Below are 18743 nucleotides of genomic sequence, written 5' to 3'. Positions count from 1 at the left end.
GGGTATAGCGTATCACGTGACCACGTCGTCAAGGATTAGTGAGTGGGCTTTTCTGGGGCACTTGAGACCAAAGTTTGGGTCTCCCAACCCCCCCCCCCCCCCCAAAAAAAAGGCAAAAAACAACAAAATCGGACAGTAGACATTGTATCCTCGAGCTAAGCCTAACTATAAGCAGTATCAGCCAGCCCATCAGTCTGATTTATTCATCATCTTATCTCCCTATCGCGCCACATCATCGAGGTCACTGGTCGCCGTATCTCGCAGCTCCACTTTTTTTTTTTTTTTTGCGATATCAGCTGCGCGAGCTGTGACTCCTCATGCATCGCCACGTCACCAACGACCGCGTGCGTGGCTGTATTAAATAATAATAAATCACGCGACGAAGCAGAACGCGACTGGAAGACAACGTGGTCGCGTGACGCAACACCCACGTGCCACTCTCGCTCGCTGCGCGTCAACCAGCGCTGTCGTCACGAGGCGACGAACGAGAACGGCGCACTTCGAGCGAGCTTCTCGTTTCGCGTCAGAAGTTCACCGCTCGAAAGCCGCGCTTGTCGCCACACATCGTCGGATTCAGTCTCAACCACAAGCGCACGCAGGGATCCCGTGCAAGAAATAGGGAGGTTCGTCGCAGCATCCCCTTTCCCCAGAGTTATAGGGAGCTTGCATGAACGGCGGCGACGCTATGCACTCTAGATAGGCAGCCTTTTTTTTGTTTTTTTGTCAGAGGCGGCCGGGTAGTGCAACAAGCGCAGTCGTGTTTGCGAGCGTTGGCGTAGCTCGCAAGCGTGATCGAGTGCGAGCTCGACGCAAATTTAACTCCCAAGAAGTGTCGAGCAGGATGTCAGCCTCACCGGAAGACTACACCGCAGCGCTACGCCAGGAAGACCTCTAGCGATAGGAAGAAGAGACGAGAGTTTGCTCCGAGTGGACCCATTCACGCTTCGTGCGGCCACAAGTGACGTGTACTTGTGGCCACGCGTCGACAGCTCCGATATTCGTGAATTTCTCGTTCCGAGGAGGAGTTTGAAAACCCGGGAGCAGATAAAGTCCAGAAAGGCCCTCGAGGATCACAACTTTTTGAAGAGTGGCTGGTTGTGGGAGTCGTGAATGAAGAAATTCGCCGCCGACACCGTGGTCGTCGTCACTCAAGTAAGAGGTGTTAAATTACTTGGATTTTTCCATAGATGCTAGTGTTTGTTTCTGGTCCGATTAAATTCCCAGTGTGTCCACAAGGCCCCCGTCGACGTCTTGTTCATGGGCAAGAGTGATGGCGAGATGCTTTCCGCGCACTGCACATGCATGGCCGGGAACAGCGAAGCCTGCCACTGCGTTGTTATTCTACGTGGAGTACGACGCACGTGCACGAGAAGAGCGTTCTCAAAATTTTTAACACGTCGTACTTGAGTGACGACGATCATGGTGTCGGCGGCGGATTTCTTCGCCCACGGCTCCCACAACCAGCCACTCTTCGAAAAGTTGTGATCCTCCTCGAGGGCCTTTCTGGACTTCATCTGCTCCCGGGTTTTCAAACTCGTCCTCGGAACGAGAAATTCACGAATATCGGAGTTGTCGACGCGCGGCCACAACTCCACGTCACTTACACAGTCGCCCGTACGAAGCGTGAATCGATCCACTCGGAGCGAATTCTCGTGTCTTTTTCGTACCACACGAGGTCTTTCTGGCGTAGCGCTGCGGTGTAGTCTTCCGGTGAGACTGACATCGTGCTCGACACATCCTCCAGTAAAATTTCCGTCGCGCTCACACTCGATCACGCTTGCAAGCTACGCCAACGCTTGGAAACACGACTGCGCTGCTGCACTACCCGGCCGCCTCTGACGAAAAAAATGGCTGCCTACCCAGAGTGCATAGCGTCACCACCGTTCATGCAAGCTCCCTATACTCCTGTCACACTTGGCAACTTTGTGCGAGTGTACTTATGCTCACAGAGTGTCATTTTGGCGGTTTACTGCTACACGAGAAAACCAAGTGTACTTTGGAAATAACAGTGGCAATTTACGGGTTTGTAGTGCAACATATATTTGTTATTCTTGCGCCTGTGTCTCACCGTAGCAAGTTGTCATCGTGGAAGTAGCACCAGTGGCACACACCATCGCAAATGACAACAGAACGACTCATCTACACATGTGCAAGTGTGCCTGGAAGTAAACAGTGCGACGGACGCAGCCATTTGCACAGCATGTGCTGTCGCATCCCCCCAAGCGAATGTGGCCGCTAACTGTCCGAGGGTCGGAGTGCTAAGGTTTTTGTAGTATTATGACCTGTTCTAATAAATAGCAGTGTTCCTCAAAACAAACACAATGGTTTAAAAATAGTACGAGCACCGCTTTAGGCAACAGCGTATTTCTGTGCCAGCCAGTGGTACCACTACGCACTCCGTCGCAGCCAAGTGAGGTTCGGGAACCCACTTGCTAGCAAGTGTACTTCGCAGCAAGTGACACTAAACTTCCTCGTGTGACAGCGCGCAAACGACACTCGCGACATAGTGTACTCGCTCAAAGTGCACTTCAGTTGCCATGTGTGACAGGGGTATTACTGTATATCTATACACAGGAAGTCTACCCGTCCCTACCAAGTTAGGGTAGGCATCGCCCCCCTTCCCCCTTGAAGGTGACCGATCCCTTTAACACAAGCACTAAAAACGCAACTCGCTTATCTTTGATGCCACCGAATTAGCGCGCCCCTGTCTGCGTTGATTATCGTAGCCTCTCAAAGGTAGGCACCTCAATTGAGTAGAGAGAGCATGTCAACAGAGCTTGAAACGTCAGAAAGCAGTAAGGATTCATCTCAAAAGAAGGTAGGTCACGCGCACACAGACTGGGGCGTTACTCTAATTCGTATAAAAAGCAACTATGTACACTCACGGTATGCACTACAAAAAGCAACTATGTACACTCACGGTATGCACTACAACTGCTAGCAAGAAGCGACCACCGCCGTATACCTGAATTGCTAGATCCATTGGGCGCATTATCCAAAGGTTGCAAGTTTTTGTCCCTATCGACTACAAGTAGTAGTCTTTGTCCATTGCGATTCCTTTCCATTCACGTCATAATTCCTGCATTGCCCAGTAAAGACTACAAGTATTGCGTCTACCTTCCTTGCCTCTTGGTTGCATTAGGTAGTGTCTTCAGACAGGCCTTTCATCTATGCCCCTTTTTTTTCGTTGCTGCAACAGCGCCTCTAAACCAAGTTCAGCGCAGCACTACCCTTCGACAGTATGAGTGTTCCATTAGAACTTTTGTGAAGCAGCGACCACTTCTATCGAGAGGTGGCCGCTTTCAGAAGTCCAGAATACTGCTCGACTCATTGAGAGTGCCACAATATTTCCTTAACGACAACTACAGAAGGAGAGCATCTATGTCTAAGTATTGATTGGTAAGCAGCTGATATAAACTAGATGTTAAGAATTTGGTAAAGAATATCGGAATATCAGCAAACAATGTGTGTGAAGAGGGAAAAAATTTGATCAGGCTGCTTAACTGTAATATAACAAACATGCAACTACTGATCAATGATCACAACCCCATTTTACAGAACATACTGACAAAGTTCATCACCACCATCGTTTATTCGAAGCTAAGGTACGAGCATAGCGGTATTGCGGTTCAGGCATGCCACAGCAACTTTCATCTCTGCCTCCTAGTCTAACAGCACCAACGGCAAGTCGCAGAGAAGGTAGACTGATGGTTAGCCTTCGCACAACAAAAATCTAACAGATTCAGCTTTGAACGGATCACAATTCACATTTACATAATGCATGGAATGTGTTTATTAATGAAAGGGCCTACAATTACTGCGGGATGAAATTTTACCAAGAAAAGCGACAGCCATACCTAATGATCACATACAGAAAGCAGAATAGCATGCGGTCAAATACCAACATAGCCCGTGCAATATCTCAATCAAATTTTTAAAAAATTCCCAGCCAATAACATTACTTCCACTGTCAAGCTAGCCCTAATATAACGATAACACAAGTTTGTCGGAAATTCTGTAACTAGTCACCCTTATAACACCCGTATTGCCATACCATAATAAATAGAATCCAATATAAAACAATAGACATTCCTGTATGTAACGTAAGATTATTGGTACAAGTTTATAGGAATATGTGCACAAGTGTCATGGAACAACAGGCACTGAAATGCACACAACTATCACTTAGTCCGCAATTTCCCAGGACTTTTGTTGTGGTGCGAATTGCTTTCAGGAGAAGCAATGGCAGCAACAAAGTCTCAAACTCGATTCCAGGTCATACAGCTGGGATGAGAAAACACACAGCCCCAAGCTGAGCAGGCATGCGCAAATGCAGGTGAAAAATTTTTAAAATACAAAAGTAAAATCGCACAGACACGATGATTGTACAGATGGTCATTTGCCAGCGCACAGCCTTGAAATTGTCTGGCAGTCTCCGACCTCAGCCACATGATACAAGACCCATTCCTCCAACCATTTACATAGGACCACAAGCACTTGAAATATTTCCAGCTAAATGCCACACGCGAACTGAGGTGGGGGTATCGCCCCATGTAGGCTAAATATTTCGCACACTGAATGCTCCAATCGAAACGATTCTCAGGCGCCCAATGTAATTACAGAGTCGGAAAGGCAATGAAAGACAAAACCATTGCGACAATGACATGCAGTATATTATAGAAAAAGAAGCAGATGGCCTTTGCAGACTCTACCAATGTACTTTGCAACATCTATTGATGTGCCTTATATGCAAAGGGGGCCAGAAATAGCTTTTACATATCGAAGTTTCATGCAAGTGCTCACATTAAATGTAGTTCTTTGTGTGTGTCAGATTTCCTGCAACTTCCTTTTTGGTTTTTAAGAATGCGTACCACTCGCCACATACATTTACGATTTCTAATGTGTTCCAGATGGTTGCCAACGGCATGACTGCTGACCATCTACATCCACACTTACCAGTGACGACTTTTAACGAAACAGGGATGGAAAGACAAGCCTGTTTCACAGCTCAAACAAAAAAAAAAATTTACACTTTTATTAGCAGAGCTGTTTTGGCTTGGAGCAAGTCCGCATAGAGTAAACAAAAACGCGAGTGTCTTGTGTGCCACAAGTGCTGCGAATGCCCTACTACCAAGCACAACTACAGGTGCACTTTATACAGGTGCACACCATTATATGCATAGAGCGGGCTAAGAGTGCTGGCGAGCCGGGGGGGGGGGGGGGTAAATTTTAGTAAAACTAAAAACTAGTAGTGCTTAGCCAGATAGGAGGGAGGCAAGTGTTCGACAAAACACTACTCTGAAAAGTTGAGAGGAAAGAAGAGGAGATATGAAGTGGATGGGAGAAGCAAATGAAACAATGAAATTTTGAGGCAGTATTTAAAGCCATGGTCAAAGGCGAGCGCCGTAAACACTTGCCTATGAAGATGCAGTAGCTGAACAAGCATTTATGTTAACCACATGACTATGTTTTGCTGTGGGTGAGATAACTAGAAAAAGTTAAAGAGAAAGTGAGAAAAGTTGGCATGAATGACAGAAAGCAAGAAAGAGAGAGAGAGAGGGAGAGATAGACAAAGAAAGAAAACAGGTCATAGCGAGGATATGGGTGCAGTTGTCAGGTTTGCTGGCTGCGATTGTGTTCTTTCAGCCGAATGCGGGACTCAACAGCGTCCCACAAGCAGGTTGGCCAGACAGCGGGACCTCAGCTCCAAATGCAGAACATGTCTTGCTTTAATCGGGGCAATGCTAACTCTGATCTAAATGTTCTAAAAAAATTCCGTTGCAATGCGCAGTGACAGCCCTTAAACATTGCATTTGAAACCGCAACTACTATACATTTCCTGCCGCATGGATATCTGTAACTCATCTAAGTTTCATATTCCTCGCGAGAAATGTTGCGCTTACAACATCATGATTGATTGATATGTGGAGTTTAACGTCTCAAAACCGCCATATGATTATGAGAGACGCCGTAGTAGAGGGCCCCGGAAATTTCGACCACCTGGGGTTCTTTAAAGTGCACCCAAATCTGAGCACACGGGCCTACAACATTTCCGCCTCCATAGGAAATGCAGCCGCCGCAGTCGAGATTCGATCCGGCGACTTGCGGGTCAGCAGCCAAGTACCTTAGCCACTAGACCACCGTGGCGGGGGGCAACATCATGACTTCAGTGAACCTTGCCAGGTGTGATGCACTCATATTTGCACCTATTATTCAGCAAAATGCCCTGCAATTGTTTCCAATTAAGTTGTAGGTGTAATTGATGGACACTGAAGATGATGGCTAATATTATTCTTGCATTGGCAAATTATGAATATATAGCATTAATATTGCCACTCATGCAACAAGAAAACTTTCAGCAAAAAACAAAATGTGCAAATAGTAAAATATAGCTGCTGACACCAACAGCCTGAGATTTCTGCACCCATTTGCCACAAAGCCACAACCAATAAAATTACACCACATTTTAAAGGAAGTAAGGAGTACACCATTTCACATTCCAGAAAATTTTATCATGCCAATGTGGCCAAAGAAAGTTAAAAATACTTTGAAATCCATGAAGTCATACTGACATTCACCAGTCGAATTTTCAGCGCACAAATTCATGAATAAAAACGTAACTGATTTTTTTCTCTTATAATTATTATGGTCTCTTTTGCAAATGTGATGTTAATGACAATACCGTTACAATTTTTTTTTGTCTAAACCAAGTGATTCACTTTAATTTCGATGAATATTTGAAAACTGCACCGGCTTCTAATTATGTGGACATGAGCTTCTAATTATGTTTTCAATCCCTTGGATTGTGTCACGTGCAGGCAAAGAACACACAAGAACTAGGAATCTGTCCCAACTGGAATGCACCTGCCATGTCATCAAAATCTGAGCTCATCAGCATAGCCATGACCCATAAGTGTACTGCACAAAAAGCGGATGGAAACACAAAGTAGAACAAAAGTACAGACAAGTGCAGACTATCAACTGAAGCTTTATTACAAGACCGAGGCAATATATAAAGTAAAGAAAAACAAGGCAGGGCAAAGGGGGAGGAGAAAACGCAAGAGGGGCCACGACCACTGAACCGCTGCCGCAGGTTATACTCCTGAAGTGTCACCGGCTAGAATGTCGGCACATAAAGTTTTATTTTCACCTGCTAACTATAATTCCCTAAAGCGCAGGGCGCGTGTCACATAGGCTCTACAACATCCAAGACACTCGCACAGTACTAGCACCACTTGTCTGGGCACATATGCTCAAAGCTCAGGTAGTTTTTTCAACCTTAGTGACAAAACAAATCCAGCCAAAAGGGCCAAAATTGCGTAAAAGCTTCAACTGTTTTGTTAAAGCCCCAAGAAAATTATGGCAAAAGAGAATCTCATGACTTTGTCATGACAGAACTGCTTAGCCTCAGATCAGAAAGAAGGGGGAGGGGCTCACATTGGTTGGCTTCCAGCAGCGGGATCGACAAGTCTCGCATCGCTCAATTTCTTAACAAAACTTGCTCAACAAAAAACACAGGATATTATCCTCTTCAGCACTACCCTCACTAGGGATAACTAGCCAGAAGCTTTTGATTTGATCTATCGTGACATTGTCGGAAGTGTAAATGCATGTGAGATTAAGATGAATGTATGCTTTTGTACATGAACATGAATGAAGAAACACGCTTCATGATTGAGGTCTAGCATATCAATAATAGCAATTGTGCATGCATGAGCCAACCTCCGATAAACTTGTATAAAGAAGAAATCAAATACCTTAACTGCACCTTTTCAGTTCTTATTCGGTGTTTGTGGTGTCAGACCTCTCCAGCGTCCGTGTTTGCGCACCTTGTCTTTAAACATGAATACCAACCAACTCTGTCCGCTCCATTATTTTACCCTTCCTGCTGCCCTGAACGCAGCAACAGGACATCAAGCACAAATGTCATTATGACATGAGCAAGGCAGCTGTGCTTTTGTTTTCGTGTGAAGTGCAGTCAGTAAGGTCTACTCTTTTTCTTGAGTCTCATAGAATCGAACCAAACTGATGTTTACATAGTATCAGTCACCTTATCTTTGTGATGTAGCATGCACAAATGTAGGCAAGCTGTGAAATATATGAAAAGCGTATGCAACATCGAAGCAATGTTATTCCCCATATCTATGAGCCTTGTTTGATAAAAACAATTGCGAGATGTTGATCGCACACCACTACGAATAAAAATTAGCCGAATGCACCTCAACGACAATCAAACCCAATGCGATCAGCACGCAAGCAACGTACAGGAAATGCTGCGACAATGCCCACATTCTCAGCCCCTGTGACAATATGTTTTTGCCAATCTGCACACACCTGGGGCTGTATTCTGAAATAATCATTGCCTTTTTGTGATGTATAATTATCATTCTAAATGACTAAAGTGATTATTTGCCCACCTTTCCTTGAACATCTAATTAGCGTACGTTGAAAGTGTAATCCCCAAACAATAATAATCTTCGAATACAGTCCCTTTATCGGTGCTTGCACTTCGCAGTTCCCACTGTAGCAGATACATGAAGACTGAACCATTTGGTGGCGTTAAAAAGTAAAACTGAGTGGCTAGTTACGTGCTGCTGCGAACAGCTGGGCAAACAGAAAGTGGTCTCCATAAGACAAGACAGAAAACTTGAGAGAATGCTAGACACGCCAAAATGAAGCTGCTCTATCGCATGCACTGGAAATTGGCACCATCACGTTTCACAAATGAATGGAAATAATGCAAATTATGCCCCATCATTATGCCTTGACATTCTACAGCAACCAGAGCCGCTTGCCATTCAACTGTGAGTGCTTTACCATATGTTTTACGTGCACAGCTGAATGCATAGTTTTGATCCTAAAGCAACAGTTTGTTACTGCATGCAATAGGGCTTGTCAGAATACTCCAAACTGACTAAATATGTTTGCCATATTCGCACTTTCCAGCGGTTGTTGACCAGTTTACTCCAAACTGACCAAATATGTTTGCCATATTCACACTCTCCAGGGGTTGTTGACCAGTTTCACATGCCACTCGCACAAGTTAATGTCTCAAAGTTCAGCTACTGACATTACTGAAAAACAACAGGGTGAAGCTGCAAAAGCATGTCGATAGTGCTACATATAATTAGGCTGACAGCATATTATAAAGCAGTGCACAAGAGCTACATGCTATAAGTACGCCACCCTTATCGCCATATTGTCATGCACCGACTCGAACACCAAAGCGCCTAACTTTAGAACAAGCTACTAAACAATCTTTTATACGACTGCCAACACAAATCATTGCAAAGAGTTAGTCGAAGGCGACTAGAGGAGGTTATCGCAGATTTTAAGGACACAATCACACAGCATGCGAGAACTGGTCAAAATTGCTGCTGGCAATGGAACGCACCACGGGGAAGAGATGCTCTAGCCCTAAAATACCGACAACTGAAACGCCCAAGAACAAAGCAACAGGCGAGGGATGATTAGCCGATAAGCAAAATAAGCTATCTAAAAAAGAATGCTCAAGATACTGACCAGGACTCCATTGTTGAAAGTACACGATGTCATGTCTAAGTTGAAAGTAGGGGTTGAAATAGTTTTCCATTAGTCGGCAAGGTGTAGCATCAGTGCTTCCCAAGCAGCGACTACGTAGACCCCCTAAGACAAAGGGACCCCTCCCCTCGATTAAAGATAACAGAGGGAGGGTAGAAGAAAGACTTTCCAGCAGTGCTCAGTTTGCACAGCTTAACAAGAAATGATTTACGCCTGTCGAAGACAAAAGCGCCCCCCACAACCAAGATTAGGCGCACCCTTGTTGCAAAGTACAAAAAAGGAGGAGAGATTTTCCTCACTTCCGATAAGATTTGTAGACCAATCCTCCGCGAGAAATACCAGACCAAACGTCTCCAACGCCCCTAACGAGCACAAAATAGTGAGCATTCAAAATGAGGCGCAGAGGCCAGCATCGACGGACAGCGGGGATCCTCGCAGCTGTGATCCATCTCAAATGTCCATTCATGGAGCGAACAGCCGCAGACATCATGAATGACAGCAAGTGGCCAGGTAGGAATGACATCTTATCAAAGCAAGCCTTTTTTTTTTTTTTTCTTGGAATGAAGACACTTTTTTATCTCTGTCTCTGCAAGCTTTCATCCTCAAAAGTTTGAGTCGCACGCCAACTTATTGCAAGCTTGCATTTTTATTTTTCACCGTCCACATGCATAGATAAACAGGTGTCGTAGTTCTGCTACCTTTATCGGGCTCCAACCTGTGCAACGGGAACAAATAGAGAATGATGCTGGTACCGAGTACCTGTTTCATAGATGCGACAAAAGGGTGTTTCAGTGCCCTGCCTTGCGTAAGCACACCCACTGATCTGTTAAACATGTTAAACATTTTTCAGGCATGCAAGGCCACACTGACACTAATCTAATGGAAGCATAGATAACTAGGGGGGGGGGGGGGGGGGGGGCTATTTGCTTACATACTGCGACAAACCTACGACAGACTGCAGTACTGACAGCTGCTTCAGTAGAACCGCAGCTAGCTTTACGAGGACCAATCTACGCCAAAAAGGGCCTAATACAAGAACATATACAGGAAGCAGTACGTCATGTATCCTGTACTATCTGCATCAAATGAAACCCGAACAGCGGAGCGCGTGTTTCAAGCATTAGAAACAGTATAGTGTTGGCCGTCCAGTCATCACCATTGACAGGTGTGCACATCCCGTTTGGCAGCACTGCGCGATCCACCTAGAATGCGTTATCTCCGTTTCTGCTCTAGTTTTCATATGGTGACAACGTTGCAATTCGTGGGCCTGCCGAGCGCTTTTCATCGTATCACTCGCAATTCCTTGCTTTTACTGCAGCGTCGCTGAGAAATTGGTGTCTTGGCACGATAGAACGAAAAGAGAAATATAATCGAATTGCAGTTGATTTTCAAACGATTGTCATATCTCGTTCACCAGCGCTGCTTCACGTATACACCCTTCTTTCAAAGAACGACCCGTAAAGGCTTCATTTTACCTGTAAATGCCGAGTGTTTCTTCGGAAGAGAGTGCACAAATTGTTTCGCTTTACCGGCATGAAGTGAAACAGCGTGAAATTGCCAACATTATGAACTGACCTTTGTCTATTATATATAGAATTTGCCAGGCATTCCGTGATGATTGACTCTGTGATGACAAACCGTGCTACAATACTCTTCTTCGGCTGCTGTAGTTTAACCTCCGTATTTTTTTTTATTTGGTTCCTTTCAAATACCATACCTGGAACACAAGCAGAAATATTGCACTATAGAGGGATTGTGCAGTGCTGCCACACCGGATGTGCGGGCCTGTCTGTGTCAATGATTGGTGGACGGCGCGCACTATGCCATTGATAATGCTTGTGCCACGCACACGCGCTCCGCTGTTCGCGTTTCATTTGATGCTGATAGTACCTAACACTGCCAGTTCGAAATGAACAAACAAATGGGTCTTTTTGTGACAAATTGACAATCGGCCCCAAATGCAACCAGCTGGCAAAAATGCCCTTTCTGTAACGTGGAGAGTAAAATGTGGCTTGCAATACTAGCAGCAGAAAGCAGTAAAATAGCACGCATGCCATCAAGCCTTGCTCTGAGCTTTAGTCTGTGCAGTTCGACATAATGTTAACAGACATCTGGAGCTCAGAATTCAAAAATGACAAGCAGCCGGCCTTGTCGACATCATGCGAGTTCAAACCACAATCTGGAATGATGGCTGTCAGTCAATGACAGTCAACCAGCTGACACATCTCCATAGGGAGTCCATCGCAACTACAGTATGGAATTGATCTCCACAACAGTGTGCTGAACAGACGGCCATTAGTTGAGACCCTACTAGGAATGCCTGTTTCGACTAGTAGTATGTAATAAAAGTGCATGCACGCATTTTGTAAAATGGTACGGATGGAAGCTAGATGTGTCTGCACAAGGTGGCACAGTCGCATGAGAGCACGAGATTGTTTCCTTCGAAAAACACCCTACCGGATGGCAAGAGCGACCTGGAGCTCTCCTGAAGTTGCATGCACAACAAAAGTGAATGCGTTCTGTTAAGAGTGTGTGCCTGGAAACTCGAATGAATAAGGTGGCACATTCACAACTGGAAGGCATATTTTACAGGTTGCCAAAGCACAACGGACCATGTTACTATATTACCGTTTGTCGAGAACGAACCGAAACTCGGCTGCGACGAGTTTCGGCGCTCGGTGTGCCAGCTCCGAGACAACGCAGACATGCTCGCGAGACGATGGCGCAAGCATTGATGCAACAGTGTAGTCGGGGGTGCGGCCGGCGCTTGCCGGGTCCGATATTGTCAACCGCGGCTCCCACAGAGTTCTCAAGAAATCATGGTCGCAGGTGTTTTTCTTTGTTTTTTTTTAACGCCGCTGGCAACACGCCCCCCCCCCCCCCTTCTCTTCCGCGAGTTCTGCACGCGTGACGGTACCTCGTCTCCCGCGAGAGAGGCGTCCGCTGACCCAAATATTTGGGCCAGCGAAATCGCAGTCAGGGTCACCGTGCGTCCGCAAAAATTCCGATCACCGCCGGTCGCTCGCGTCGACCGGGAACCAGCGATTTCTTTTCCGAGGCACGACACCATACTCGACGTCTTCGAGACGTCTAGCGCGGGTTACACGCGAATGAAACAACTTTGAGAGGCGCCGCGCGGTTTTGGCGGCCCCGAGAAAGCAGCTGTTAAGGCACCGACGTTTGCAACGAAAACACTCGCCTGTGGGGTGTTTCGAAAGTGGCCGTCAAATATCGCCGGCACCTACACACCGTATTGTAAACGGACGCTCCGTCGGCACCGAGAGGATTAAACGTGCAAAGAAAAAAAAAAGTCACGCTCAAAGCGGCGACGTCGGGTCATGCGCCTAGGCCTAAAAAGTCGACGGCCCCTGAGAGCGGTCGCCGCCGAGCAAGGGGGAAAAATATCGCCCGAGTTCTAGGGTTAAAAAAAAAACAACTGAGCCACAGTCAAACCTTTGGTCGACTCCTCCACACACTGCTGGTAGATCCGGGTGCCAAATCCGCGAAAAGGATACGTGTGAGGTCCTCTTGACTGCTGCGCTATGTTTGGCGAAACCCCAGGGTATTTTGACTTCTGAGGTAGGCTCATTGCGAAGCGAGACAGCGATGAATTGGGGTCCTCATAGGTGGCGAGCGATGCCTCATACGGGTCGTTCCTGGTCACACACTCATAAAATAACCACTCTACGTCCTAGAGCAGACATCAGAGCTTCGACACAATATCCACAAAAGCTAGAATTAATTGTTTTAGCCCTTCGATTGGATGAGATTTTAAATCTGAGTGCGCAATATGGCTGCCATCGGCGCGTACCCACCGCAAGACGACGTATTTTTTCAACTTCCTGTGCGTGGACCAACTTCCGGTCTAAATGTCTAGCGGCCGCTTTTTTATGCGGCGAAACCGCAAGTAATGTGCCTATTTAAAAAAAACCAGCTAAATGGCATTTTTTATCGCCTCGCATAAAAATCTTTATGGAGTATAATATGAAGTTTAGTTCGGTTCTCTGACGCTGAGAACGAAAGCGTAGTACGTGGTCTTTCTTTTCTTTTATTTTTTTCTTCTCTAAACCGAGATAGGCCGTACCGCTTGTAAAACGTACGGCGTAGCAAGCTGGAAGCGATCAAACTCAACTCGACGCGTTTGCGCTAGCGCTAAAAGAAAGCTTGACGTACGCAATGCGCCAAACGTTGAAGCGAAACAATTCGTACTTCTCGAGCACCATTCGGAAGCCGGCCCGAAAAGTGCCACGAGACACGCAGGAATGACACGCGCGCCGCACATGTGCTGCGCCACCTCCTCACGCAGGTGCGCAACGTAGCCGTTTCACGCGATGAAGGTGTCAACGTATGGCCGAATGTGATCGGAAAAAAACTTGGTTTCGTTGGAGCCGTTAACGGAATCGGCAACGCGAACTTCAACAGAGGCACCACCAACTGCGCCATTGTCACACGTACTACAACGCAGAGCGCGCCAACGAAGGGAGTAGCTCCATACGGATAAAGCGAAACCCACAAAACGAGCGCGTAAACCGGCGATCGACACCGCATACTACGTAAATTTACCTGTTTCCCGCAAACGTGAAAGGATACTGAAGTCTTCTCCGGGCTTGTTCGACGCAGAAACACGCAGCCTTGGGATTCCCTGCGGTTGTAACGCCGGCGGATACGCGTAGTATTTGCGCACGCAGAGAACGACGCGACGAGCGACGTCTGCTAAACGCAACTCCAAAACTTCGCGTCTCTACGGACAGAGGACGCCACGTACCCGCGCGCTCGTGCCGTGTGTCGGAGTTGTTTTATGCTTTTGTTTCTTCTCGTTACGCACGCATCGGAGTGTGATGGCCCTTTTCTTTCTTCTTTATTCCTTCCTCTCCGGCCGCAATGAACTTGTCTCGAAAGCGGTGGAGAGAGCAGAACGCGAGGAAAAAGGCGAGCGCACGCAACGACGCGCGAGCATGGCTCGACGGAGTAGCCGAGCGCTCTTGGTCGCCGTGGTTTCTTTCGTCGTCTGCTATTGGCGCCATCCGTCAAACGCCGCGGCTACACCGGATAAGGATCTTCGGCCGCTGACGCAGGTGAGCGTTTCGACGCAAGGAGTAACCATTTCGCGACGTAGGCGCGATTCACCCATATCTTGTGGGTCGCGTGGCCGCGTGTGCGAATCGTAAGTTTTTCGCGTCTTTCTGCTCGATTGATCGCGCTATAGCGTAACTTCGATGTAGCGGGAACGACACTTTCACTACCACTTGGTCAGACGTTTCGTTAAGCTCTCAGCTTCACTGGCGATGTGTGCTCAGTTCACGTACACACTGACACGCAGACGTGCGTGCATCGTCCATACAGTGCGGTACACTGTAAAAGGGCAATGTGTGTGTTCGCGTTTGTGAACATGCGTGTCAAAATTTCGGGGGCGAAGTCGTTCGTGCCGCTCGCGCATTGTGCTGTGGTGGCTTTGCGTGTACCTCGCGCAATCCGCAACGAAGTAGTGGAAAACTCACGAACCACATCGTATCGGTGTGGACAGTCGAGCGCTGTTCTCCGTGTAATTTACTTATTCAATTATTTCAGAGATACTACACATCCTAAGGGCGATTTCAGCAGGAAAGACATGTATATAATAAAGCGTATTACGCCAAAAAAAGTAAATTAGTCTGAAACTTCACGCATATTCTAGGCTAACGTTTTTTTTTATTAATATTAATGGCGCGCACTCCGTCACACGCCATGATAAAAAACAAAACAAGAAAGCGTTAACCTATAATACAACGTAGGTAGTATAATAATGTGATGGAAGGCTATATACAAAGCAAACGGTAAGGTTAGGACACTACAAATGGGGAGAGTGTCGGTGTGGCTTGGATGGGAGGCGGGCAAGGGCCCCTTTTGCACATCCTTGTCGACGCCCGTGTTCTGAAGGATGTATTGTCTCGCGAAAAAAAAAATAATAAGTCACAGCATATCCACGAGGTGAATGATGAGTGGAGCGAAGCCGATAGACGGGCGGACACACGTACGCGCGGACGGATGCACGGACGGACGGACTCTTGACGGACACACGGAGGGACTGACATACTCTTCGTCCCATTGATCATCATTTACTCCGTGGATATTCTGTGACACCGTTTTCACTGGCATGCAATGCAATGCAACTGCCAACTACGCCGACACGGGACGTACAACCCACGGCGCAATAAGAAGCTTGGCCCTTATAAAAAGAAGATACAGAAATGAATATGGCCTCTTTCTTTCTTTCTTTCTTTCTTTCTTTCTTTCTTTCTTTCTTTCTTTCTTTCTTTCTTTCTTTCTTTCTTTCTTTCTTTCTTTCTTTCTTTCTTTCTTTCTTTCCTTCTCTCTCTCTATCTCTCTCTCCTCTCTCGCTGTTGTGTGTGTGCATCGCTACTGTTACTTCATCTTCCTTCCAAATCGAGCCCATCTGTCAGACAGATAAGCACGAGCCTTGTTCGTGCGAATCCTAAGAGTCGTTCTTATCTGCTCAGTGACCGTTGTTGTACAGCTCGACAGCCATTCGCGTGCTGAGTCGGCCTGTTTTATCAGGTCCCTCATCATGAGGATATCTCCGCAGTGTATTCGTATAACTCGACCTGGAAGTCTTCTCCGGGGCATCCGTTTTCACCCGTCGCCTCCCGTGGGGGTTGAACCAGCACCGTACAATATCTTGGTTTCGTAGATGCTTGTATGCAAATCACGCCTTTAGTTAAGTACTGATAACATAATAATAATAATAATAATAATAATAATAATAATAATAATAATAATAATAATAATAATATAATCCTGCAGTACTGTGCTTGCTGCACCGTTATTTCCCTGAAACTCTGCATCTCGCGCTCGCCTTCTCTTGGAATGCAGTCTGTAACTCTTAATTACCGGCGGTTACCCGGCCAAATAGTGCACGGATGCAAGTACCGGTAAACAGCGCTTCCGAACAAGGGATTCCCTGCCTCGTCTCAATTCACTTCCACTATTAAAATGCACGTATATAACCGATAAAGCCTACGGGAGGACCGACCGCTGCCGTATACCTCTATCGGTAAAGTATCGATTAATTGATTGATTGATATGGGGGGTTTAACGTCCCAAAACCACCATATGATTATGAGAGACGCCGTAGTGGAGGGCTCCGGAAATTTCGACCATCTGGGGTTCTTTAACGTGCACCCAAATCTGAGCACACGGGCCTACAACATTTCTGCCTCTATCGGAAATGCAGCCGCCGCAGCCGGGATTCGAACCCGCGTATCGGTAAAATATCGGACGCGTTATTCGAAGGTTGCAGGACTCGATCTCCGCAGGCCGGGTGAAGTTGTTTTTTTTTTTTTTGTCCACTTCAATTTATTGACATGCGTCTTATAATTACTGCTAATGAGCCGCGTTTGTCTAGTGGCTAAGGTACTCGGCTGCTGACCCGCAGGTCGCGGGATCAAATCCCGGATGCGGCGGCTGCATTTTCGATGGAGGTGAAAATGCTGCAGGCCCGTGTGCTCAGATTTGGGTGTACGTTTGCTCAGATTTGGGTGTAGATTGTGTGCTCAGATTTGGGTGCTTGGATTTGGTGCTCAGATTTGGGTGTAGATTTGGGTGTACGTAGTAAAACACTTTCCTTTCACGTTCTAATAAGGCAAACGAAAGTAAAATGAATCACGAATTCATACCAAAGCGCGAATCAATACCATTCTAAGTTACCCGTATTTAATTTTCTCAAAATTTAATTACAAATTTTCTGCGCACGCTCAGTGCTTTGGGTCATGAAAGTGAGCATGGTCTCAGAAGCAGCCCGTCATCGAGTCTGATATGCTGGCGATGATTTGTGAATGAATCTGCCTGTTCTCGTCTCTGTCCTGAATTACGCTGGTTTCTTTTCTTGGATCTGCGACGCCGCTGTTCTTATAAAACGAACTTCAGGGGCACTGAAGTCTACTTGCGCTACAGCGTTTTGGTTTCGTCTTTGTTCCGGCCATTTTTTTTTGTTCTTGGTTTTAGTTACGTTCCGACGCACTGGTTGAGGGCTTTGACTCCGCCAGAATGTTGCGAATAGTTGTTCATTGGTTAATTTGATGCAATTGCTATATAATACCGTGGACAGTGCAGGCTGTCTCTACCCGGAGCGTATACCCTCGCTCCACTTAATTTATTTTCCCCATTGATTGCTTCGCCAGCTTGTTGAGCCAAGTAACGCAGGCGCAATCATAGCCTTTACAGTGGAGCCCCGCGACTGTTGTTGGTAACGTAATTTAGTTACCGACAATAGTAGCGATATTGCGAACTTACGGGTGCTCAACTCTCCACCCCTTCCCCCGTAACTTTTAAATTTTGCCTGTGTATCTGCACACCAGGGGTACGCGTCATCAAAATCACCTCACTTTGCGGACCGGTGTCTCAAAATTTAGCCCGAGAAGGGCCAGAACATTGAAGAACCGAGTCAGAGCACGAACAAAAAAAAAAGGGGGGGGGGGGGGCATTTGAACAAAACCTCAGCTAACGTTGTCGTTTGAAAGAATGTCTTTCCCGCATCTCATAGGTAGGTCATGCGCGAAAGAGGATTTTACGTACGTAAATTCAGAGAGAGAGAGAAAGATGTCGGTACCGATTCGCAGAATGACTAAAATTAGTAATTAGAATTTCTGTGCGTTGAGTAAAAGTTGTTAACGATTTAGAGTACTGTGTTAAGAAAAAAGTGGTTAACGATTTCGAGTCCTTAGTACTCGACTATGGGAGAGCCTAAAGCCGTCCCTAAAGCAAGGCTTAGTCAGAAATGAATGCACCCAGGAGGTGCTTCTTGTTTAGAAAAAGTTTATTTACAGCATATACAGAACACAAAGCTTCATACCATTCCAGTAACAGGGCACATACACTTCGGCACATCTATATTTCACGACTAACATCACTACGTTACAGTGAAGACATTTGCTCTAATATACATGATTATGTGGCATACATGTACACAAAAATTCAATGTGATATCACGATACAAGGGTATAACGATACAATAGATCCAAATGAAACACAATTTGTAACAAATGAAATCATATATAACAACTCAACGGGCGCTGCTTAGCACCAAGTCGGTCGAAAAATGAGTTGTATCCTTTCGTGTTCCACCTTGACGAAAGGGCACGACCAATGCCGCAGAAACTCTTGCTCCCCGAGGAAGAAAAGCTCTTCGGAGAGGAACGCGAGGATCT

The 18743-nt window shown here is 46.3% G+C and overlaps 2 protein-coding genes across 8 annotated transcripts in view; one reads left to right on the top strand and one right to left on the bottom strand.

The window, feature by feature from the left end:
- LOC119161595 (eukaryotic translation initiation factor 4 gamma 1-like) overlaps positions 1 to 14211 on the bottom strand; it is a 111055-nt gene extending 96844 nt beyond the window's left edge. For 2 of the 7 annotated variants that reach the window (XM_075889377.1, XM_075889378.1), the window contains exon 1: positions 13056 to 13427. In XM_075889377.1, the coding sequence (XP_075745492.1) occupies positions 13056 to 13129 (74 nt within the window). In that variant the 5' untranslated portion in view covers positions 13130 to 13427. Of the gene's footprint in view, positions 1 to 12993; positions 13429 to 14103 lie in introns of those variants that run through there. The other 5 variants (XM_075889373.1, XM_075889381.1, XM_075889379.1 and 2 more) reach the window with 5 other exon arrangements.
- Positions 14212 to 14415: 204 nt separating this feature from the next.
- The window catches only part of LOC119175687 (uncharacterized), a 95137-nt gene continuing 90809 nt past the window's right edge, over positions 14416 to 18743 (top strand). The window contains exon 1 of the mRNA XM_037426631.2: positions 14416 to 14615. Within this exon, the coding sequence (XP_037282528.2) occupies positions 14496 to 14615 (120 nt within the window). The 5' untranslated portion in view covers positions 14416 to 14495. The remainder of the gene's footprint in view (positions 14616 to 18743) is intronic.

Source organism: Rhipicephalus microplus, chromosome 3, assembly GCF_043290135.1.
Source record: "Rhipicephalus microplus isolate Deutch F79 chromosome 3, USDA_Rmic, whole genome shotgun sequence".
Lineage (NCBI taxonomy): Eukaryota > Metazoa > Arthropoda > Arachnida > Ixodida > Ixodidae > Rhipicephalus > Rhipicephalus microplus.
Note: the sequence above shows the minus strand (reverse complement) of the source record. Positions and strands in the feature narration are given on the sequence as shown.